The sequence below is a fragment of the Oncorhynchus kisutch genome, linkage group LG15, assembly GCF_002021735.2.
Source record: "Oncorhynchus kisutch isolate 150728-3 linkage group LG15, Okis_V2, whole genome shotgun sequence".
NCBI lineage: Eukaryota > Metazoa > Chordata > Actinopteri > Salmoniformes > Salmonidae > Oncorhynchus > Oncorhynchus kisutch.
In genome coordinates this window covers 64,150,906-64,175,752 of record NC_034188.2, presented here as the reverse complement: position 1 = coordinate 64,175,752, position 24,847 = coordinate 64,150,906, and the positions used below count along the sequence as shown (strand labels likewise).

Below are 24,847 nucleotides of genomic sequence, written 5' to 3'. Positions count from 1 at the left end.
CCAAAACAACTACATTCATAATCATTCTAAATATCAACGAGATGTTGGAACACATGCCGATTAAGATAAACAAATTATTTGTGATTGCACTCATTGCCATAAGTGCTCTGAATAAAATATAAATGTATTAATTTTCAAAAAGTCAGCTATGCTTGCTTATAAAGCTGACTAAGCTTAACTAAGCTAATTTTCAAATGATAGATTTATTTACCTGTTAAACTTCTCTGTATTGTTTTTCTGCCTATGATGATGCAAAGAGGTCTGAAATGGTTAGCTAAAATGTGAATGAACTGCTGTTCCCTGAATAAGATTGTCATTACTACACTATAATACCTTTTGAAAATAATAGTCAAATCAAATACATATCTCTCTGTACTTCCAAAATGAAAATCTTATGACTAATACTGTATGTCACTCATTCATTTATTTGACGTTCAGGTCTACGTGGCCCCCAGTTGTCCTCTCCCAAGGAGGACTTGTCTACAAACAACTTCAGTCTTTCTGGCAAAATTGCCAAGCAACCAAGCCCAAAGGAGGAAACACCACACATGAGCTAAAATAGAGATTTAGACATGTACATTTTGGGGGGAATTATTTATTTTCCTTGCAGAATAGACTCTTTACCTCCCAAACAGACTCGTCAGTTGGGGCTATTAGTCTTAAATTAAACATTGGAAGAATAGTATCGTTCATGATACAGCATGAGGTCAGATGTCCTCGTAATGCTTAGGGTGGTAACTAATGATTTACTGTAATGAGAGAGAAGGGAACTGTACAACTGTTTTTCTGTAACACAGGGTTTTACATTATTTATTCAGTATGACCGAGTCCATTGAAGCAACAAAGAAAACAGATTATTATTATTTTTGTCACAAAGGCTTTGAGAAATACCATTCTGCCCACCAAAAAAAAAATATTACGCCGATAAGAACTTGTTTATAAGCAAATAAATGTCTTATCTGATATAGGTTTTGTTCAAGTTATTCCCACTGGCTGACCTGAAGGAACCCCCTGGATTTTTACACTTCTTTATTTGTTGACATTATGTTCTCTAATTTGTTGACCTTATGTTCTCTATTGTGAAGCCTCTATACAGTACAAGCCAAGATGATTCTGCACCCAAAGAAATCTGAAAAAAACTAACAATTAATTCCACTGGGGTTGATAAGTTTGTTTGTGAATGGCCAAAGGCCCCTTGCAACTGGAAAACAGTAGGTAACCTGAGGCAAGCCTGACTTGGAGGGGATCAACATCAGCGAATCTTGACATTAATGGAATATGTCGCCACCTTAAAGAATACTGTTTGTCTTGGGCAACAAGCCCTATTTGCATGTGTGCTACAGCTTGTGTCAAGTCTATTTCTGAAAGAATAATGAGTGTTGGCCTCGACTCCTGCCAGAGAAAGAGACCCTGTTCAACCCCCCCTTCCCACCTCAAAATCCAAATATGTGTCCCAAGACACAAGTGAAGGATGGACAATGGCAGCCTTGTCAGCGGTGAGTTGTTTATAAAGTAATAGGCTGCACTTGCTGTGTTGAAGTGAAGCTGTTCACAGGTGTTTGGAGAGGATGTGACCTGTGAGTCACCTGCCAGTGATCTACTGTACCTCCAACACAAACTCCAACCGACACAACAAGTCTGAAACCGACGACTTGAGTTGTGGTAATCTATATTCTCCCCCTTGTAGGAAGAATATGTTGACCCCACAGTGAACCCTAGAAACGAGACCCTATTTGGTAATCATTGACATTAGGGGCCTCTTTGGTGCAGTGCTGAGCTAGCCAAAGTCATGGTTTAGTAGCACTGGTTTAGTGAGATGGCACAGAGCTCTAACCTGACAGTCATGGCCGACTGAAAAGTGAGAAATTTCAACCCAAGTGTTGGATGGAAGGTCCAAGCAAACAGGAGGTTCGGTTCCGCTTTTACTTTATGAGCTGGCTCGCTAAATACATTTTTCCATTGCCGAAGAAGCATTTCGTATTGCGGGTGACACTAAAGCCATAGCACTTGAATGCAAATGTTTACCATTAAGTACTTAAAGGGATGGAGAGGGCTCCCCCACACTCCATTAAAATAAACCTGTTTGCAATGGAGATAGGAGATACACTGAGATTGTGTTACAGCAATCCATATATTACCTGTAAGAGAAAGGGGGGCAGCTCAGTTAATTATTTCTCTCCTAATGCCTGTACAATATGCTGACTTTGGAAACTCTCATAAAAGAGGAATTTTGGCCATGAGCAGAATGCTCTCTGAGATCCAGGGGCAGCAACAGGCGATATCTACCCAGCAGTCTCTCTGCTTCCATGGAGACCCCATAGGTAGGGTCTGTCGTCAAAACGTTATCGGAATGCCTCTCAAGCTGATTAATAGCTCAGAGGTCTGTCCTTATCCTGGCAGGGTAACTCAGGACAGTAGATTGTCAAACTGTGTCAAGGTTGTGAATCGGAATGGGCTGCTTCAAGCTTCGTTTCTCCATAGGGGGTCACAGTTGGAGATGTAACTGTATGTGTATGTTTAAACATTTACGCCGTTGACCCGGTCGGCCTAGCTGTTAGGCTATTCAGAACAACAGTCTGATGTTTGTTAGAAGGCATTTCTCCGACTGCCATGTCTCTTATCTGTGACGCTGATAGTGTTGTTACTGCCCTTCTAGAACCGCTCTTCACACTTGGCCCGGCGGGCAGGCTGCATTGCTATTTCTAGCCTCTGCAGACTGCCTACTGTCTCTGTTAAGTTTCTGCCTTGATATTTAGTGCAAGTTTGTTATTGAATTGAGGTCTAAACTCTTTGATAGTTGTTCCCTCTGTCTGAAAGGATTTAGGGTCATCGGTACACCACTGAACCTGCAGAAAAAAAACCTCAAGGATCAATGTTGTGTTGCTGAAAACTCACTACTCTTTTACTGAAAGAAACAGTCATGGAAAACAGGTAATTCCCCATGATTTGTTCACTGGTTTACTCTCACTCTCTTTCTCTTCCTCAGTCTCTCTTTTTCTCTTTCTCCCTGTCTCTCTCTCTTTCTGTCTCTCTCACTGTGTACTTTAAAAGATAAGTCTTCCCTGAATCAATGCAAATGTCTGGCAGACATGAGGGGGGTGGGAAGGAGGGGGTCTTTCCTTCTGTCTCTCCCTCTCGCTCTCCTTCCCTCTCTCTTTCTCTTCTCTCCCTCTTCTCTTCTCTCTCTCTCTCTGGCAGCAGAGCTTGCTCTGTTGGCAGGAGTCACTAGAATAAAAACAGGAACACCAGACATAGGGGAGGGGGAAAAACGAAGTGATCCATTGAACCGAAAGTCTTTGCCCTCTCTTAATTACGTAGTGTCCCATATCTTTTCTATTTTTTTCACTTGTTTTTTCCTATTTTTTGTCTTTCTTCTGTACGTAAAGACCTCTGGTTATTGGTAATTAGCTTGAGGAGAATAAAAACAGCCGATCAGGAGAGGGGTGGTGCATTGTGGAGCGAGATGGCTAACAGAAAGGTTCTATCACTCCTTCATGGATTCTTCTACCTAGCTCTGATTCAGCCCTCACTTCAAGGAGGTAGGTGTGTGCCTAGGTGAACTCAGCCATGACCTCTGCTACCTAGATAGCAGGCTTAGGGTGCAGGTATTTTAGAACAGGTGCAGGTCTGTCTCTGTGTTTCTCTTTACGCTTCTCAGTTGTTACACAGACACTTTAATCACTCCAACCTATTTGTTGTGTGTGCAGTTCTGCCTATTTCATAAAGTGTATGGTATATTTGTCATGCATGCATTGATATATACTGACCCTGTCTTGTCTGTTTATTTTGTCTACAATCCCTGCTGAAGAAGACCTGTCTAGGAAGCAATTCAGATAACTCATTTCTGGGCATAATTCTGACAAATCCTATGCAAAACCTTTTCTCCATATAAAGCAAAAAATGTTTCTCTTTCAAATACCCTTAAAATGTTTGCATCTAAAATATATAGCATAATTCTAACTGAATATTACTTTTGAAAGCTGCACTTACAGTATGACGATTCAGTAGTCTTTATTCTATCTGACCACTGTTCCATTGCATTGCAGATGCACCGCTCACTGTCTCGGTTATAATTAAAAACACAATGGTAATATGCTCCATATTAGCATGTGCTTTGTATTCTTGTAGTTGTGGCTAATATTGTCCAGGTTTTGGACCAGATACAGTATTTATGCCTGCAGGCTTAGAGTGGTTGTTGTGGCATTTTTAGAGAGCATTGTCAATGTCAGCAGATTCAGTGTCTAAATACAGATATCATAACTGTGCTTTATGCAGTCTGGCTTGTTTCTATCCAAGGTACGTAAGGATTTATATTGAGGATATATAAAAGCTAGTCATTGCGAAGATTTGTGTCACACATGGTAATATTGATCCAATAATTGGATCTCCAGCAATATTTTCAACTTGATTTTATTTGATGACTTAAACAACAACATAATAGCTTAAATTTAAAAGTGAAATGAAAGGATTGTGGAGGTTATAAAACAAACATAAATTGTATTTAATTTATACGATATCAGATAAAGCAGGAGGAACTGGCCAAAAACGGGCTTGTGTTGGAAGTGCTCTTCAGGAAGAGTGAACTATAAAAGATGTAGTCATCATCCTACACTTATAAATACAGAAATCTAAGCGACCTGGCTTAGTACAAAGTGACGTATGTTTGGTTTCTAGACAGGACAGTTTCCAACAGGTTTCAGTGTTTTTGAGTGTGAGTGAAATCAGGGGCATATTCATTACACCGATTCTGTAGCAAAACGGAAGCAAACGGAACGAAACAGGGAGGGACCTAACTGAATTTGTCCAATAGAAACTCTCATTTTGCTCTGTTTGCTTCCGTTTGGTTCTTAAACGGTAAACGGTTTCCGTCTGTGTAGCTAGCCAGTGTAATGTAAAGCCCAGTCCCTTACAGTACTACAGCATGTCAGTGTGCATGAGAGGGTCCCTCTTCTCCGTCAGCTACAGTACATCATGTAGAATTGACCAATAATGAATTCCCATGTGAACGGTGGTGTGGATCTGAGCTTGTGTTATTCTTCTGTTCCACAGCACTTTTAAAGATGTATTTTTTTCCCTCAAAATAATGAAATCATCTTCTGTTCCCCAGCTGTTAGTGTCTGAGTCCAAGCTATTATTCTCTCTAAACTGTGTCAGATGGAGTTATAGATGGTGGAGCTGATACAGTCCATATTAAAACCCATGACTGGAATATTTTGCCCTTATATAGTCTTATATTTAACTGTATCTTAATCGGTGGCTGGATGTGCAATGTTAATGAGTGTGATGGAAGTATATGGTCAAACTTAATTGAGGTGATGCATCATAAACTCTACATACAGTAATGCATCAGTAATGTGACATGTCAGACACCTGTTATAACCACCTTATGACAAATTCATCTCATTTTGACACGACATAAGCATTTATGATGCTTGATACATAGGTTGGAAAAACCACAAAGTAACGTGAAAACCTATCTCCTTTTTATTAGGCTTTATTGGATAGCAAGATCTCTTAGATAAGATATTTACTCATCTAATATTGTGTTTTCCCTTTTTGCCCTCACAGCAGTTTTCTTCAAACTCTTCTTTGCACTGACCTAAACCGGTGAGCCAATTGCCTCGTCCGAAACAAACAGAGCTCAGTTCAGCTTTCGAGAACAGCTCAGCTCAGGCAGAATGTACAGCGTACAGATGGAGGAGCCAGCGAATATCAATATTGGCTTAGGAGCCAAACTTTGATCTTCAGTAAATATAAAATCCATCCCTATCAAAGTTGTTTTGAGGTGCTGAAACCAGCTCCATCTGTCTCCGTCTGTGAGTGGAACGTTAAGAAACCACCCTCTATCTTGTTCCAAATAAGTGTCAATTATCTGAAAGTAATGCAAACCTCATTAACACCCAATCACCTTTTTAAGAGAGTTCGGCACCGAAAAAACCCTCTGTTTGCTCATACTTTGGACAGTTATCATGAGAATGGGATTGGAGACTGTTTTCTTGCGAGTGTAAATGAGTTATGATGCATGAGGGAAAGTCAGGGAAGGAGTTGGTTAATACATATGCAGCTTGTCAGTATAACTCTGTCTGGTATCCCTGAGCAGGTACTGTATTGTAGCAGACTGCTGCTCTGTCTTACTTCAAGTTTTTTTAAACATTCCCACAAACAAACACCATCTGTCAGACGAATAGATTGAGGATGGGATGTTATTCTGATCAAAATAAATCTGAGGAGGACAGCTGGGGTTAAGTGGCCTCTTCCTCAAAGACACAGTCCCAAATGGCACCCTATTTCCTACATAGTGCATTACTTTTGGGCCCTTGTCAAAAGTAGTGAACTATAAAGGGCATAGGGTTCCATTTGGGATGCAGCCCTAGTCTGACTAAATTGAATGCAGAGACTACAGTTGAATAAAGATCTCTCTGTACGACTGCCTGCTCTGAGCACATTCTGTTTGATGTAAATTAGCTAATTATCTTTTCATTAATGGCGTTTCCTGTGGTATCCACTTCCATCATATGTTTACCTTGAAGTGTCTGGATAGTATGAGGCTTGTGAAGGAAAGACCAAACATTCTGTCAGCTTCCAATCCTACTGCCAATCCCCTCTGAGAATAATAACTATCCTGGCCTTCGACAAACTCTTCTCTCACCCATACTTTTCTGTACTTAGTTACACAAAGTAATGTAATCAGAGTTTGTTCACTCTTCTGCATGTTAAATTGCCAAGAAGGGTATCAGATGTCAGTGTTTCATTTCACACCTCAGTGTACTATGTTACTTTAGTCCATTCAATGACGGATTTCAAAAACCGTGCCAGAGTCATTAGTTTCTGTTTTATGACAAACACTGTTAATGACATAACCCTGACAAGCATGCAGAGGCCTGCAGAGGATTAAAAATAACAAAAGTTCCACCGACTCTGTTAATTTCCTTCCAGCCAGTCTCAATAGAATTAAAAACCTGAGTCGGTTAGATTTGTCCTGCATGCAGTGCTGCCTGGATGCCCTGGAAGCCAGTTTGCCTCTTTTGGCGTTGACGCTCAGGCCTTCAGGACTTCAGAGGATTCTAATCCATTAGTTCTCTCCGTCAATGACACTCTCCTGGCCGCAGTTGAAGGTGAAGGAAATCATGGCAGATTGAATGGCACACCTCGCCTGTCAGTCGGGTAGACTGGTGATGAATTGCCCTGGCTTGCTGTGTTGTGTTGCCCCTGCTTCACCACTGGTTGGGTTGGTAGATTCCCAATCTGATTATCTCAACTCTGCTCTACTTTGTTGAGCTTTGCAGCAGCTCTCTGGTTCTTTATTGGAGACGTGTGTTTGTGAGCGAACCACCTTTCTGGGCTTAATCCCTTTGTATGAGGTGGGTTGCCAGGAAGGGATAACAGGATTAAATTGACACCCTGGTGTCTCGTGGCCTGTTGGCAGAGGGGCTACTGCTCAGTGCCATGGGGCACCTACTTAGGGGAAGACTTAAAAGTAATATGATCGGTTCACATCTTCTTCAAAACTGAAATGACTGAATCCACTTAAAACTGTTAACAGGAAAAAATTACGTTTTAGAGTCTTTAGAGGAATGGATACAACATCTGCATTATACCTTGATTGGGACTTGAGTAGTGTTCAAAGGGAGGGTATATTACTGCTAACTTTCTAAGTCTACCAGTAAATTACCAGACATTTTGTATCTTTCAACCATTTTATGTAATTGGTCGTAAGACATCTAGTGGCCCTTTTGGGTACTTCAGATTATCACAGGTGTCTGTAATTATCTCTGGCCCTCTGTGTTGCCTTTTCACACATCAAATATATACAATTCTAAAATAAGATATATATATATGTTACGGCTTTCTTCCGTCGAAGGAGAGTCGGACCAAAATGCAGCGTGGTTAGTTCGATACATGTTTAATGAAAGATGAAACGAACAATACAAAAACAAGAAACGGAACATGAAAACCTATACAGCCTATCTGGTGAAAACAACGAAACACTCAGTGAAACCCAGGCTACCTAAATATGGTTCCCAATCAGAGACAACGAGAATCACCTGACTCTGATTGAGAACCGCCTCAGGCAGCCAAGCCTATGCTAGACACCCCTACTCAGCCACAATCCCAATGCCTACTAAAACCCCAATACGAAAACACAACACAAAATAAACCCATGTCACACCCTGGCCTGACCAAATAAATATATAAACACAAAATACTAAGACCAGGGCGTGACAATATATTTTTTATAGAATAACAAAGCTGTAAAACATTTTCCTAAATATCAACTTTGTGAATACCATTGGTGTTTAATATGAGTTCAGCATGAAATATCCTTTATATATTTTATTTACTTTTTTACTATATCAATATGTCTTTGTTGTTAATGTTTTGGCACCAAACTGGTGGCAGTTGTGAAAAAAAGTCAATTGTTGATTAGATGTTTTTTTATTTATTCATTAGGGTAAGTGTTACCACTCATGTACAATATGGGAAAATGCAAAAATGTTCAAGTATAAATTACCAAAGTTACAATAGATTGCCATACATTATTTGTTAATAACCAAAATTACTGAATGTTCCGGTACCTTTGGTAAATTACCGGTACCTTTGCGCAACCCTGGTCTTGAGTTACACTCTGAGAACCAGGCCGTGTGTACATTGTTGCTCCATGACCCCTTTCAGCGCTGGAGTGAGCAGGGGCTCCTGGAGATAAGACTCTCATTCTGCTGTGTTTATGCATTACTCTCACACACTCACTGGCAGGACTGTTAACTGCTCTGACATTCTCTCCATCTTTGGCAGTTTTATATTAAAACATGCTCTCTCACTACTGCACTCTCTCTCCGAAGCCATTTTAGAACAGGATATTGCGGCTGGGAAATAACTTATCCAAACATCTGAAGCGCTTACAGAACATGTAGCATGGAGTGATGACTTACACACTGGTTATAGATTCTGAGCATCACAATTTTTTGTAACTATGAATGTTGTAGAAACCAAACCAGATTTGGGATGGATGAGTTGGTTTAATAGACGCATATTTCAAAAGGAGAGCCCTGGAAATGTCCAGGCTGTACCATAGCTCCCTGACTGTTCTGTATGCAACACACACTTTTATTATGTGTGTCTACAGTATGTAACACAGATGGGATGTTTAATGCAACCCACTTACAAATGCATGTCTGACGTTATACTATTTATGCTTTAACATACTCACTACTGTAATGTCACAGGTTGATCGTAAAGACTTGACATGAAATCTTCGGGAAAAAATACTACAACATTACACAGCACTGCCATAATCACTGCCCATAAGTCCTTACCGTGGTGAGGGAACAAGCATTGTTACATGGTGTGTTTATGACCATGGTTTCGGTTGTGGGTAAATGTCAACCACACAAGAATCTCCCTGGAGATGTTTGGTCTGCTGGCAACTGGTGCTAAATGCTCAACAATGAAGCATACTTAGTTAACCCAGATGATTCATTCCGACCAGACTGAACAGCACAGTGAGTAGCAGGCCCGGCCCCTAAACCTGGGTTCAAATAGTGTTCCAAATAATTTACAATACCTTAGCTGGGCTTGATTGAGCATGCCTTTTGCAATGGAATCAATAGTATTTAGTATTTTATTGGGATCCCCAATTAACGGCTGCTAAGGCAACAGCTACTCTTCCTGGGCTCCAAATAGGAATAAAAAAAAACGAATAAAATACATAATATGCATAACACTAAATAATACTACATCATACTACATAATACTCAGATGTCTCCTGCCTTACGATCCATTCTGGCTCACAGAAACAAAGGCTTGTTCAAGGCCACCCGCCTACATAAGACAATATATAATACAGTGCAAATTACAATTCAAAATATATCAAATGTCTGTGTCTCTTCACAGTTACCATTTTGCCGTAACGGTGTACTTTTATCTGATTTTTAATCCGTTTTTTTTGCTAGCTTGAGTTACCTGGGCTGGCAGAGAGTTTTATGTAGTCATCACTCTATTTAATACTATGCGTTTTTCTGTTCTGGACCTGGAGACTGTGATTGCATGTCTTGTGTGGTACCGATGAGTGTCCGAACTGTGTGTCAACTACTTGAGCAGACATTCCGGTACTTTCAACACATCGCACAAAGACCAAAAGGGATGCAGTCAATCTCTCCTCAACTTTGAGCCAGGAGAGATCACCTGCATTTTACTGACATTTGCCCTCCGTGTACATCTAAGTGCTGCTCTGTTCTGGACCAACTGCAATTTACCTATACTACCATTCAAAGGTTTGGGGTCACTTAGAAATGTCCTTGTTTTTGAAAGAAAAGCTCATTTTTTGTCCATTAAAATAACATCAAATTGATCAGAAATACAGTGTAGACATTGTTAATGTTATAAATGACTATTGTAGCTGGAAACATTTTTTATGGAATGTCTACATTGGCATACAGAGGCCCATTATCAGCAGCCATCACTCCTGTGTTCCAATGGCACGTTGTGTTAGCTAATCCAAGTTTATCATTTTAAAAGGCTAATTGATCATTAGAAAACCCTTTTGCAATTATGTAGGTAGGTAGGTAGGTAGGTAGGTAGGTAGGTAGGTTCTGTCTCAGCCAAGAGACACTGGAAGGCTGAAAATTAGTGGCGATTATGAGATCAGAATTCTGCCTCCATTTAAAACAGTGCCGTCTGTATGTCGTTTGTTTATTTGACTTTGCATACTTTACATTTATGCTCTGACCCACAGATGTGTGTGTCAGATAGGCTGGTGCCTTGAGTTCTGTGGGAGGGGAGGGGAGGGGAGGGGAGGGGAGGGGAGGGGAGGGGAGGGGAGGGGAGGGGAGGGGAGGGGAGGGGAGGGGAGGGGAGGGTCGAAATGTACTCTTTTCACGCTTTCCTTTCTTTGACCCACCTCCCCCCTCCCTTTTCTCGCTAAATGTTTTGGAAAATATAATGCTAAAATGTGACAAAATGTAGGCCAGACGCAACATGTCCGATAGCTGTTGATGCTTAGTACCAGGAACGAAGGAGTCTGCTCCAATCTGCTCTGCTGCACTGCTCTGTAGATCTTGGTCTCAGGATGTCAGCCTCCTTTAAGACTGATGTCAGCCTCCCTTTTCAGTGCAGTCAGAATAGGAAGGCTGATATTAAGAGAACCTTCTGGGAAGGAGGGTGACCTGCACCTGATGGATGGTGTGATGAATAAACAGATGGAAGGTGTTGATTCCGTAAATGGCAAGTTTCTGGAACACTCCAAACATATTTAGACCGTTTATTTAAGCCTGAACCAGTATCTGGGCAAATAAAGAGATGATGAATATGACAAGTTTCCTCTCTAGCCCACACTCTTAGTAAAAATGGTCCCAGAAGGGTTCTCAGCTGTCCCTATAGGATAACTCTTTTTGGTTCCAGCTAGAAACCCTTTTGGTTGCAGGGAGAAATATTTTGAGTTCCATGTAGAATCCTATGTGTAAAGGGTTCTACATTGTACACAAAAGTGTTGTACCTGGAACCAGATACTCGTTTCTCTGCCCAGATACTGGTTCTCCTATGGGGACAGCCGAAGAACCCTTTTAGGTTTTTAGATAACTATCGTCATTTACCACTGTTATGTACCAAAAAAGTTCTAAATAAAAATTGACAAGCAACTGAAAAAATTATTTGTCTGGAAAGAATCTGTATTGTTTTTGACCGAGTGTGCATGCGACAAATCCACCTCATCGGCGCCTCCGATAAAATCAGTCATTATTTCCATGTACAGGTTGGCTGATCCAGCAGCAGTACAGTATCCCGAAAGATCATTCATTCTATCACTTACAGCAGTGGATGAATGTCATGTCAACCTGTCGTTTCATGCGCTACACATAATGCAATAATATTTCATGTAAGTACAATGCCTTCAGAAAGTATTCATACATTCTTACGGTTGTTAGTGTTTTTTGCAGAGGCACGTAATTCCAGTCCGATAGCGTTTTCCATGGAGGTTATGGGAAGTCTTCCCAGATGAATGACTCTGACATTTTCATGGAATTCTGCTCTGACGGCATGTGGCAAAACGCTGTCTCCACATGAGAGTAATTTGGCACTCATGTGCAAAGTCAACAACAACACAAAATGGCCCCCAAAAACATATTGAACTCAATTATTTGTTTTGTTTTGTGTATTTAACACAGAAATATCTAATTATATCTCCGTTTTGAAGTGTTCTTCACGTTAAACTGGGAAAGTGATGTTAAAATGTGATTCTAAGACAGTTCTCCAAGGTCATTAGAAAGCATTTTACTGTTAAACATCAGTGCATAAAATGATGACAGACATGACTGATTTTAGATAAATGCACTAATTGAAGTGTGGAAACCTGAGCAGTAGATCACACTTTTGGGAATAGCTCATAGCATTTTATTGAGGAATCTGAAAGAAATGTGTAACTGCTGAGTTTAAAAAATGCTTTATGGCATGCTTATTTTATTTCTCATTGTTAACCCCTGACTAATCAACAAAATGTGATATGGAGACATGTCCATCTGATTTGTAGAGGTGTGTATTTTATGTATGGTCTGGGAAGAAATGAAATGTGCCTCAGTGAAGGCCCAAAGTTACGCTAATCATAGCCTGCAGTAAAAATATGGCCCAATAATTTGTGTTTATTTTTTCAATTCCAGTTGGTTTAAATAGCTCGGCATCATTTGTCTTACGTTCAAGGAAAAGGGAATAGAAGAAAACAAGCCAGTCTGATCATTGCTGTGAAATACTTATAGGATCCACTTTTTATTACACATTGACTAAATCAACGGGAGTTAAGGTACATCATTCATTGTATAATTAATTTAATTCACAAACAAACTTTTTTTTTTTGGTGATTAACTGTACCTTCAGAAAGTATTCATACCCCTTGACTTTTTCCATATTTGTTGTGTTACAGCCTGAATTCAAAATGGATTAAATATATTTTTGGGGTAACCCATCTACACTCAATACCCCATAAAGTCAACATTTTTGCAAATGTATTGGAAATTAAGTACAGAAATATCTAATTTACATAAGTATTCACACCCCTGAGTCAATACATATTAGAATCACATTTGGCAGCGGTTACAGCTGTGAGTCTTTCTGGGTAAGTTTCTAAGAGCTTTGCACACCTGGATTGCATAATATTTGCAGATTATAATTTGTGTAATTCTTCAACCTCTGTCAAATTGGTTGTTGATCATTGCTGGACAGCCATTTTCAAGTCTTGCCATAGATTTTCAAGTTAATTTCAGTCAAAACTGTAACTAGGTCAATTAGGAACATTCAATGTCGTTGTTGGTAAGCAACTCCAGTCTATATTTGGCCTTGTGTTTTAGGTTATTGTCTTGCTGAAAGGTGAATTTGTCTCCCAGTGTCTGTTGGAAAGCCAGGTTTTCCTCTTTTTCCTGTACTTAGCTTTATTCTGGTTCCTTTTATCCCCAAAAAACTCCCCAGTCCTTGCCAATGACAAGCATACCCATAACATGATGCAGCCACTAGCATGCTTTAAAATATGAAGAGCGGTACTCGGTGATGTCTTGTGTTGGATTTGCCCCAAACAATGCTTTGTATTCATTTCTGCAGTTTTACTTTAGTGCCTTATTGCAAACAGGATGCATGTTTTGGAATATTTTCATTCATTTAGGTTACTATTGTGGAGTAACTACAATGTTGTTGATCCATCCTCAGTTTTTCTCCCATCTCAGGCATTAAACTCTGTAACTGTTTTAAAGTCACCATTGTCCTCATGGTGAAATCCCTGAGTGGTTTCATTCCTCTCAGGCAACTGAATTAAGAAGGATGTCTGTGTCTTTCTGACGGCACTGTAGATTAAGTAGACAATATAGGGTACAATTTTACAGTGATCTTTCCGAAGAGGTGAATTTGGCATGTGTGCACTTGGTCAAAACAATATATTATTTCCAGACAAGACATTTTTCTGGTTGCTTGTACATTTAGAACTTTTTGGGAAGTTCATACCGGGCATGATGGCAGTGAATTACGGTATTTGTTAATTAACAAACCTATTTTGCCATTATAACGCTTGCAGAGGTGTCTAATGGGAAAATGAAGGGTAGCTAACTGGACTGGAGAGGAGACTCGTCATATTCATTGTCTACTCCTCTCCCCAGATACTTGTTCAGGCTTAGCCTAAAGATCTCTGAAAGCTCTCAGAGCCAGAGGTTGGAGACGGGAGAGGAGTCGTAATGGTTCACTAAGGTTTTAACAAGGGGTGGGGAGTACTAGCAATTAGCTAAGTGTGTGCGTGCGACGTTGGATTGGAGAACAAGTTCTGCTCTATTAAATCACTAATTTGTTTGCCATCCAGTCATTACAGTTCATTTTTTTGCTTTACAACTTTGCAATAAACTCGGGCCTAATAGGCCTGCATAGGTTTTCAATGAACAGACCATCAGACATACAGGCTTGTAAAAGAGGTTTTCAGTTGTATTCGGCTCTCGAGTTATGGATTTGTTTGGTCTGGTTTTATTAAAATTCATGGCCAGCTAATGGTTGGTAAACATGTCAGTGCTTATTCCTCTGGCTGATACTCAAACTGTAAACTAAGCAGAGCAAAAACGCCTTATAGAGTTAAATCTGTTCACTTTAGTCTCGTGGACAAAACGAGCCCATTCAACTTGAACTCAAAACAATCGGAGCAATGTTATTGACTAACGGAGGATGCCAAAACATGGTTCAACATTGTAGACTAAATCAAATGTTTTTTCCAGTGCCTCAGAGGTAAGGCAGATCCGTTTCATGGGAAACCATGAAATCGTGTGCTTTTGTTTCTCCCATGTTTGGCTTATAAACTATATAGATTGCTAATGCAGAAGATTGCATGGTATGTTCACAGTGAAGACCAGATAGAAACTACTTTACCACCCATATGGGATTTAAATCAGGTTACTGGTAACTTTATGGTTACTTATACTGAACAAAAATATAAACGCAACATGTAAAGTGTTAAAGATCCCAGAAATATTCCATAGACACTAAAAGCTTATTTCTCTCAAATTTAGTGCACAAGTTTGTTTACATCCCTTAAATTGAGCATTTCTGCTTTGCGAAGATAATCCATCCACCTGACAGGTGTGGCATATCAAGAAGCAAATTAAACAGCATGATCATTACACAGGTGGATCTTGTGCTGGAGACAATAAAAGGCCACTCTAAAATGTGCACTTTTGTCACACAACACCGATGTCTCAAGTTTTTAGGGAGCGTGCAATTATCATGCTGACTGCACAGATGTCCACCAGAGCTGTTGCCAGGGTATTGAATGTTCATTTCTCTACCATAAGTCGCCTCAAACATAGTTTTAGAGAATTTGGCAGTACGTCCAACCACCCTCACAACCGCAGACCACGTGTAACCACGCCAGCCCAGGACCTCCACATCCGCCTTCTTCACCTGCGGGATCGTTTGAGACCAGTCACCCAGAGAGCTGATTGAAACCGAGGAGTATTTCTGTCTGTAATAAAGCCCTTTTGTGGGGAAAAACTCATTCTGATTGGCTGTGCCTGGCTCCCCAGTGGATGGGCCTATGCCCTCCAAGGCCCACCCATGTCTGCACCCCTTCCCAGTGCCTAATTTATTTATTTATATTGACTGATTTATATCAACTGTAACTCAGTAAAATCGTTGAAATTGTTGCATGTTGCATTCTGATTCTGCCAGTCTCCTTTGCCTCTGGTATGACCTACAAACACATCCATTCCAAAAGACTCCCATGATCAAAACATTCTTAGAGAACACTTTGAGTTTGAGCTCGACAGTGATAAGAAATCAATGGCTTGATACTGTAAGTCAGCATAGTTCACATTTCTTAGCTCAGGTCAATGAATACCTAATTGGGTTGGTTCTTGTGAACCCAGTGCCCCTTACTGGGTTCCGCCCTGCCCAGTAGTATGGTGGGGTAGCTACAGTACAGTAGTTACGATATGATGGGCTTCTGACCAGGGGAAAATTGGAGCAGGCACTACATTCACTCCATCTGCCCTCCCTCTCAACCCTGCGACAGGAAATCCTCCCTTTGATTGTGAAATGAGAGTCTGGCAGGTTGGGTTGAAGTGGAGAACAATCATTCCACCCTGCTGGTAAAGTACAGGACACTACCTGGGGGCTCTGTCATGGAGCTGGCATGGCATCCACTGAGCTGAGGAAGGAGGGTGGAACACAAACACACACTCATATAGCCAAATAGACTGGAGTGGACAGACACAAGTAAGCATACACATATTTAAGAACACACACACACACAAATCAATCCATTGACTTGCACACTCACACATACAGTATGAGTCACATGTTTGGACACACCTACTCATTCAAGGATTTTTCTTTATTTTTTACTATTTTCTACATTGTATAATAACAGTAAAGACATCCAAACTGTGAAATAACACATAAGGAATCATGTAGTAATCCAAAAAGTGTTCAATCAAAATATTTTAGATTCTTCAAAGTAGCCACCCTTTGCCTTGGTTACAGCTTTGCTCACTCTTGGTATTCTCTCAACCATCTCCACCTGGAAGGCTTTTCCAACAGTCCTGAAGGATTTCCCACATATGCTGAGTACTTGTTGGCTGCTTTTCCTTCCATCTGCAGTCCAACTCATCCCAAACCATCTCAATTGGGCTGAGTTTGGGAGATTGTGGAGGCCAGGTCATCTGATGCAGCACTCAGTCACTCTCCTTCTTGAACAAATAGCCCTTACACAGCCTGGAGGTGTGTTGGGTCATTGTCCAGTTGAAAAACAAAGGATAGTCACGCTAAGCGCAAACCAGATGAGATAGTGTATTGCTGCAAAATGCTGTGGTAGCCATGCTGGTTAAGTGTGCCTTGAAGTCTAAATAAATCACAGAAAGTGTCACCAGCAAAGAACCTCCACACCATCATACCTCCTCCTCCATGCTTCATGGTGGAAACCACACATGCGGATAGCATCCGTTCACCTACTCTGTGTCTCACAAAGACATGACGGTTGGAACCAAACATCTCAAATTTGGACTCATCAGACCAAAGGACAGATTTCCACCGGTCTAATGTCCATTGCTCGTGTTTCTTGGCCCAAGCAAGTCTTCTTCATATTGGTGTTCTTTAGTAGTGGTTTTTTTGAAGGCCTGATTCATGCAGTCTCCTCTGAACAGTTGATGTTGAGATGTGTCTGTTACTTGAAATCTGTGAAGAATTTATTTGGGCTACAATCTGAGGTACAGTTAACTCTAATGAACTTATCCTCTGCAACAGAGGTAACTCTGGGTCTTCCTTTCCTGTGGCGGTCCTCATGAGAGCCAATTTCATCATAGCGCTTGCACTTGTCGAAACTTTCAAAGTTCTTGAAATTCTCCGCATTGACTGACCTTCATGTCTAAAAGTAATGATGGGCTGTCGTTTCTCTTTGCTTATTTGAGCTGGTCTTGCCATAATATGGACTTTGTCTTTTACCAAATAGGGCTATCTTCTGTACACCACCCCTAACTTGTCACAACACAACTGATTGTCTCAAATGCATTAAATGTGTTATTTCATAGTTTTGATGTCTTCACTATTATTCAACACTATTATTCTACAAAGTAGAAATAGTAAAAAATTAAGAAAAACCCTTGAATGAGTAGGTGTATCCAACCTTTTGACTGGTAATGTACATCATTCTCAGAGTATGCAGTCATTTTGCGAAACTTTGTACACTCAGAAAAAAGGGTTCCAAATAGGTTCTTTGACTGTTCCCATAAGACAACACTTTTTGGTTCCAGGTAGAACCCTTTTTTGGTTCCAGGTTAAACTCTTTTGAGTTCCATGTAGAACCCTCTGTGTAAAAGGTTCTAGATTGCACCTTTTTTTCTAAAAGTGTAATGCTGTGCCCTGGACAGCCCTCTCTGACCATTCAGCCATGTGGACATTTTCCTTTTCTTTCCCTTAGGACCATGAGCCTTGTCTGTTTAGCAAGTTCTTACTACTCAGCCAGCCATTACGACCACAAGGCCAAAATGTAAGGAAACCCGATCTTCTCTTCTTCCCATCATCCAACTCCCTCACCGTCTCAATTAAGAGCAGTTGAGCATCCTCTCTCTGATCTGTCTCAGACCGCTTCAACTGTGAGCTCATTTGTTTTCTAAGGACACGGCCGCCAAACTCTTTCAAATAAACCATCACTCAAACCGACCCCTATTTACACTCCTAAGCATTGTGTTTTTAAAACAACATGCACCGTCATAAAAACCATGTTAAGAATTCTAGCTCCGTAGCATAACCATACAAATCCCTGATGGCATGTACTAAGTTTGATTGAGAATAGATGTTCTCTGTTAAACAAAAACAGACCAGATAGACTAAATATTTTCCCTTTCTGATAATCAGATTTTGGTATGCGATTTGGGGGATTTATGTGAATATGACTGACTCTGTTGTCCTCGCTAACCTCTCTGTCCAGATGAGTGACTCAGTGTGGTCTTCGACAGGCACAGTGTCATGCTTCAGTGCAGATTTTCACAGTTTATGTTAACTTTCCACCAGAAACACGACTACATGAGCTGAATTATTAATGTGCTTTGTTCCATTTCTTCATAGCGTTCTTTGGCTGGGGGATGCCACAAGTCTCCCCTTTTGTATTCCTCTCTCTCGCGCTCTCTCTCTCTCTGTCTGTCTCTTTCTTTCTCTCTCTCTCTGCCTCTCTCTTTCTCTCTCTCTGTCTGTCTCTTTCTTTCTCTCTCTCTCTGCCTCTCTCTCTCTCTCTCTCTCTCTCTCTCTCTCTCTCTCTCTCTCTCATTCTATCGCTCTGTCTCTCTTTCTCTCTCTCTCTCTCTCTCTCTCTCTCTCTCTCTCTCTCTCTCTCTCTCTCTCACTATCGCTCTGTCTCTCTTTCTCTCTCTCGGTCTCTCTCTTTCTCTTTCTGTTTCTCTCTGTCTCTCTGTCTGTCTCTCTCTCTCTCTTTCTCTCTTTCTCTTTCTCTCTCTCTCTCTCTCTCTCTCTCTCTCTCTCTCTCTCTCTCTCTCTCTCTCTCTCTCTTTCTCTGTCTCTCTCTTTCTCTGTCTCTGTCTCTCTTTCTCTCTCTTTCCTTTCTCTCTTTCTCTCTTGTAATTCACTCTCCTTTCTAACACACACCTCTCCCCGTATCTTTTTCTCTCTCTCCCTTATTCCTTCCTTACAGTTAGAGGGTTCTTACAGTATATTTCCGAATCCTGTAGCCTGTAGGAGACAAACATTCTTGCTGATTCCCTTGTTGAGTAGCACTGACGTATCACTTGCTAAAGTTCTCCTAGGGGCTGAGAGAGAGAGAACATTGATGTGGCAATGGTGGCAGTAAACGTTTTACAATGTCACAGTATGTTGCGTAAAACCATGGCCAAACCTCCCTCTATGCACTAAAATGTTCCTTGTTCCTCCAACTGCAGTACCTCATCTCAATGCTTGCTTAAAACAATGCATTTTTTGATAATCCGACTTTGCCTTGACCTCTTACTGTTCCGTAGTTTCGTCATGGGTTTGAGTATTGGTCATGACTGAGGTTTGGAATATAGTCATTTAAAAATGACGGATTGCGGTCTAAATGTTGGACCATTAGATTAGTGTCATGAAGTCATACAGAGCTGTCACTGACCAGGTATGTTTCCGCTCTGTCTCTCCAGGTGTGTACGTGCCGGCTGGTGCTGGAGTTGGAGCAGGAGGTGCTGGACCAGGTGCTGGTCTCTACCCAGGTAATATATCAGCTACCTACGACTGCACAGCGCAACTCATTACACAACATGTCTCTTTAGATAGAAGTACAGTGACACACACACACACTCATAAAGCAGATTATACCAAAAATTGAAGGTCCCCAAGAACACAGTGGCCTCCATCATTCTTAAATGGATGAAGTTTGGAACCACCAAGACTCTTCCTAGAGCTGGCTGCCCGGCCAAACTGAGCAATCGGGGGAGAAGGGCCTTGGTCTTGGAGGTGACCAAGAACCAGATGGTCTTTCTGACAGAACTCTAGAGTTCCTCTGTGGCAATGAGGGAACTTTCCAGAAGGACAACCATCTCTGCAGCACTCCACCAATCAGGCCTTCATGGTAGAGTAGCCAGACACTCTACCATAATTTAATAATAGTAGACGGTGCTACTGTACATTTAGGCCTACTTGTAAACGAAGCCCAACCGCCTGGTGTCTATCCTTCTGTTTGAAGACATCAGTGACTGAACTGTAAAACTCCTCCCTGTTAGCCCTCAGTTTTAAAAGTCTCTCGGTCTCGATGATGGCATGGGATGAGAGTTGTTCTTGATCGGTATCCCTTTCAGTGCAGAAAATGTCCTCTCAACAGATGTTGTCCACAGAGCCAGTCTTTCCATTGATACCACTCAGATTTAAATGATCTTGGTATTTTTCTGTCCCTTCCTTTCATGTAAGTCCTTAAGCTCAAGTGTTGGTCTTCCATCCCGTATCACCCCTTGTTTCGCTAGAAAATCAGATGTTTCAGATGCAATGTGTTAGCCATCCTGATCAGCGTACTTTTAGCTAGCAGTAAAATGAACGTAAGCACCAAAAGGCAGCAGATGATGTGTGTCACCCATAGACAGAATAGTGCTCTGCCTTTTGCGCTAATATTCAGACGTATTTATTATTAAATGGGACATATTGGGAATGGGATACATGTACAGTACCAGTCAAAAGTTAGGACTGACCTAGTCAAGGGTTTTTCTTTATTTTTTTTTTATTTTTTTACTATTTTCTACATTGTAGAATAATAGTGAAGACATCAAAACTATGAAATAACACATATGGAATCATCTAGTAACATGTATATTCTTTATTATTCATTTATCATTCATTTTCAAAGGGTAGGACGCCTACCCTGACCACGCCCTGACCACACATCACTGATAAAGTAGTACATAATCAATTAAACGGCAGCATGTCTCAATTTCAAAACCAGGTATACAACACACACATAAATATGTATACAACACACACAACATAGATCATATAATGTACCAAATACACCTTTCCTGTTTCCCAGCATACAACACAAAACCCATACAACTAAATTACTGTAGCATTACATACTGAAGAAGCACATGTTGGGTCAGTCTATTGCAACCCACAGCTTAACCATTAGCCATGAGCCTGTAGTGTACAGTACTCCATGTCTCCATCTCAACAACAAACCAACCAACGATCACCACTGCACTCCCTCTCCAAACCCACTAAGAGCCCCCTGTGGCTGTTGGCTTTCACTAGTGTTCAGCACGTAAAACATTAACAATCACCAGGACAGTTGAACCACACACCTCCAGCCTTAAAACCAGCCTTAAACAACAGGCAGGAAACTTGAAATGGTCCTAAACGGCTGACTCATATGTGGCTCTCTTGATCATTACTGCCATATACAGAAACCCAATATCCCTTGTATTTTCTTTCTCTCTCGCTCCATCCTATTTCCCATTGTACTGTACCATTTCCCTCTGGATAAGCATAGCTGTACCGTAGGATTTCACTGTAACAGCATTGAGGCCATAAATTACAGTGAAATACAGTGTGAGGAAGCGTGAGTTGCCACATCGACCCTGTGCATTCCTCTCTTCACTCTGAGAGGTTAAAAGGTGTCTCTGGGATACTGTTGGAGATTTAGTGTGTCCCAAATGGCACCCTATTCCACACATGGTGCACTGCTTTTGACCAGGGCCCTGGTACAACTATATAGGGAATATGGTGCCATTTGGGACACCGTTTTGAAGATTTAGAGATGTAGAGATTTAGAGCCTCCTACCCACCACAGTGGTCTAGTCTCTGTGTGGAGAAACTGTATCTGGTCAGGTCAGAGACCGGAGGACCCAGAGCTAGCAGACGATCTAAGGCCCAAACAGCAGGACGGATGGATTAATGGAGGAAAGGAGGGAGGCATTGATGGAGGTATAGAGGAGCCAGGGGGAGAACTAAAACAAACGTCAACCTATCCATTTGATCATAACTCTCTTTCTGCTTCTCTTTCTGTTTCTTTTTCTTTTCTTGTTTTACCAACAGGTGCTGGTGGGATACCCGCAGGAGCAGGCTACAAACCAGCTATAACTGGGGGTGAGTAGAAAATTCTTACTTTAATATCCTCCTCTAATAGTTGTCACTTAGCTGGACTAAGAGAGACTATCAGAACTCAGGATAAGACCCAGATGCAGTCAGCTAGAGTCACAGATGTTTATTGACCCAAACAGGGGGCAGGCAAAATGCAGGTCAAAGGCAGGCAGAGTCAATAAGGTAAAGAACAGCAGGCAGGCTTGGGATCAGGACTGGCAGAGGTTCGTAAACGGGTCAGAGTCGGCCAGGTACAGAAAGGCTTTCAGGCTCGGGGTCAGGGCAGGCAGAATGTTCAGAACCGGGGACACTAGGAAACAGAATTTGAGAAAGCACGGAGACAGGAAAACACGCTGGTAAGACCTGACAAGACGAACTGGAAACAGACAAGCAGAGAACACAGGTATAAATACACTGGGGATAACGAAGAAGATGGGCAACAACTGGGAGGGGGGTGGAGACAAGCACAAAGACAGGTGAAACAGATCAGGGTGTGACAGACGCCATCTATGCTGCTGCTGAGACCTACAGAAATTAGGGTTTTCACAACCACAACATTGTCACAGAGCTTTAGCTCCCTGTCTTGCGTGCAGGCCAGGGGACAAAACTGGGTTACACGCACCAGGGCCACTCTCATCACAGCCACTCACATAGAGAGATATGGAGAGTGGCTACTATATCTGGTCTTATTACGCTGTCAGAGCAGAGACAGCAGCATGCATTGTAGTGAGGTGCATACTGGCGGCAGAGAAGTCAGGCGCAGGAGAGGGAAACCCGATTTACAGCGGTCAACGGTCAAAAGAACAATACAATAAATGGGTCAAACAAAACCCGGTAAATACCAGCATACCGTGCATAAGCACTACAAGAAACAATTACCGACAAGGACATGGGGGGGGAACAAGAGGGTTAAATACACAACATGTAATTGATGGAATTGGAACCAGGTGTGATGGAAGACAAGACAAAACCAATGGAAAATGAAAAGTGGATCAGCGATGGCTAGAAGGTCGGTGACTTCAAACGCAGAACACCACCTGAACAAGGAGAGGGACCAACTTCGGCAGAAGTCGTGACATGCATACTGAACACCCTGACCACTACAGTACACCACATTAACTACCACAACCTCACACTTTTTAAGTCAGTGTGTAGCTATGTCACAAAACTGCCGGAATAGAATAGGCATAGTTTTGCATGGTTTAGCCTACATCTGCGAAATGACTCTAGTTCCATCTCGGAAAGCCTACAGTGTGAGTTCTCCTCCTCTCCACCACATGGCCAGAAGCTAAGCTAATAGTTTAGTTATTGTGTTGGTTCTAATGACACTCTTGTTGTTGAGTAAACACAGTGCTCAGAAACAACCACTGTCGTTAAGTCTGGTTTAACAAGGTGTTCAGGGAGTTAGACTGTTCTCCTCACACCTATAAAACCACAGTGTGCTGTCCTGGTCCCCATCTGGGTGTGTTCTGTGTTGCTGTCAGGGAATGGCTATGGAGTGAGGGAAGTGTTGAGTTATAAGCTTACATACTGTAAGTGTTATTGATGATGATGATGATGATAGTGATGACAAAGGTGACAAAGATGATAGTGATGACAAAAACCTGTTGCCTAACCAGGCCTTATGTTTCCCCTAGCTGGTGGATATGGAGGACGGGGTGGTGTTGGTGCTGGTGCTGGAGGTCTGGTCCCTGGTGGCGGGGCTGGAGGCATAGGAGCGTTAGGCCTCGGAGGAGGAGGTGTGTACTCATCTACAGAACATTGAAAGTTGAGACTTTAACATTTATTTTAAAGCCCTTGCACTGACAACTATAGCACTATGTTTGACTGTGCAGTGTCAATGATGAAATTAAATATGTTTATTCAACGTTAGTGTATTTTTATTTTAGTGGATCATTTGTAGATTAATTATTTGGTGCTTTGTTCAACAGGAGCCGGTGGAAAAGGCCCCAAACCTGGTAAGCTATCTGCTCCAACTCACTCTTTCGCACTCTATACCATTTTGTACAGTTCTGTAGAAGGCACAAGGCAGGTACCAGTACTGTACCAGACTATTCTGGTAGTATCAAGTCAGAGTATCCTGTTATGCTTTTAACTAGGAAAATTCCTCTAGTACATTGTTGTCTAAGAAATCTTACTGAAGTGTTTTAAAAGGGAAGGGAATTAGAGTTATTACTGATAGGAGGAAGTGGGTGGTGTAGTTATTTGCTAATACTGTATGTATAGAATGCATTAGAGTGCATGTCAATGACGGGCGAAACCTGAAGTGTAGCGTATTGCATACTGCTGTTCAATGAAGGGCTAGCTCTCTTGACGGACTGTCAGCCACATCTCCCTTATCACCCCTGTGTTTTAATCGTGGCTGAGTCTCCCTGGTTTGGCAGCTGTTTGGGAAGTCCTGTCTAGGGTGTGACCCGGTGCATTCCACGTCTCCTCCATCCCTCAACCGCTGCTCCACACTTCCATCCCTCCAACACTATATCCCATCACCCTTTCCTCAACCCCTAGATGTCGCAGACTGAGTGATGATTGGTAGTGTGAACTCCCATCATCGCCGCCCCAACACAATGGTGCCAACGCGTTGATGAATATTTGCCACTGCCCTCTCTACTGATAGTGTACTGTAAATATTGTTTTTGCGCTATTCCAGTGTGGAGCACAGTATTAGGGAATTAGTCATGTTAAGCCATTATTTAATTTCCTAAACCAGAGGTGATTACATCTAGACCACTACCGCGGCTGTGTGCTTAGAGAGATAAGGAGTAGAATAATATTCTTAAAGTCTGATAAGATTTAGAAC

General features: G+C 41.5%; 1 protein-coding gene across 19 annotated transcripts in view; it reads left to right on the top strand.

The window, feature by feature from the left end:
- The first annotated feature begins 3,245 nt into the window (after positions 1-3,245).
- LOC109905668 (elastin) overlaps positions 3,246-24,847 on the top strand; it is a 104,439-nt gene continuing 82,837 nt past the window's right edge. For 17 of the 19 annotated variants that reach the window (XM_031790805.1, XM_031790799.1, XM_031790794.1 and 14 more), the window contains exons 1-5: positions 3,247-3,539; positions 19,626-19,694; positions 22,003-22,053; positions 23,667-23,786; positions 23,979-24,005. In XM_031790805.1, the coding sequence (XP_031646665.1) occupies positions 3,464-3,539; positions 19,626-19,694; positions 22,003-22,053; positions 23,667-23,786; positions 23,979-24,005 (343 nt within the window). In that variant the 5' untranslated portion in view covers positions 3,247-3,463. Of the gene's footprint in view, positions 3,540-19,625; positions 19,695-22,002; positions 22,054-23,666; positions 23,787-23,978; positions 24,006-24,847 lie in introns of all 19 variants that reach the window. The other 2 variants (XM_031790807.1, XM_031790792.1) reach the window with 2 other exon arrangements.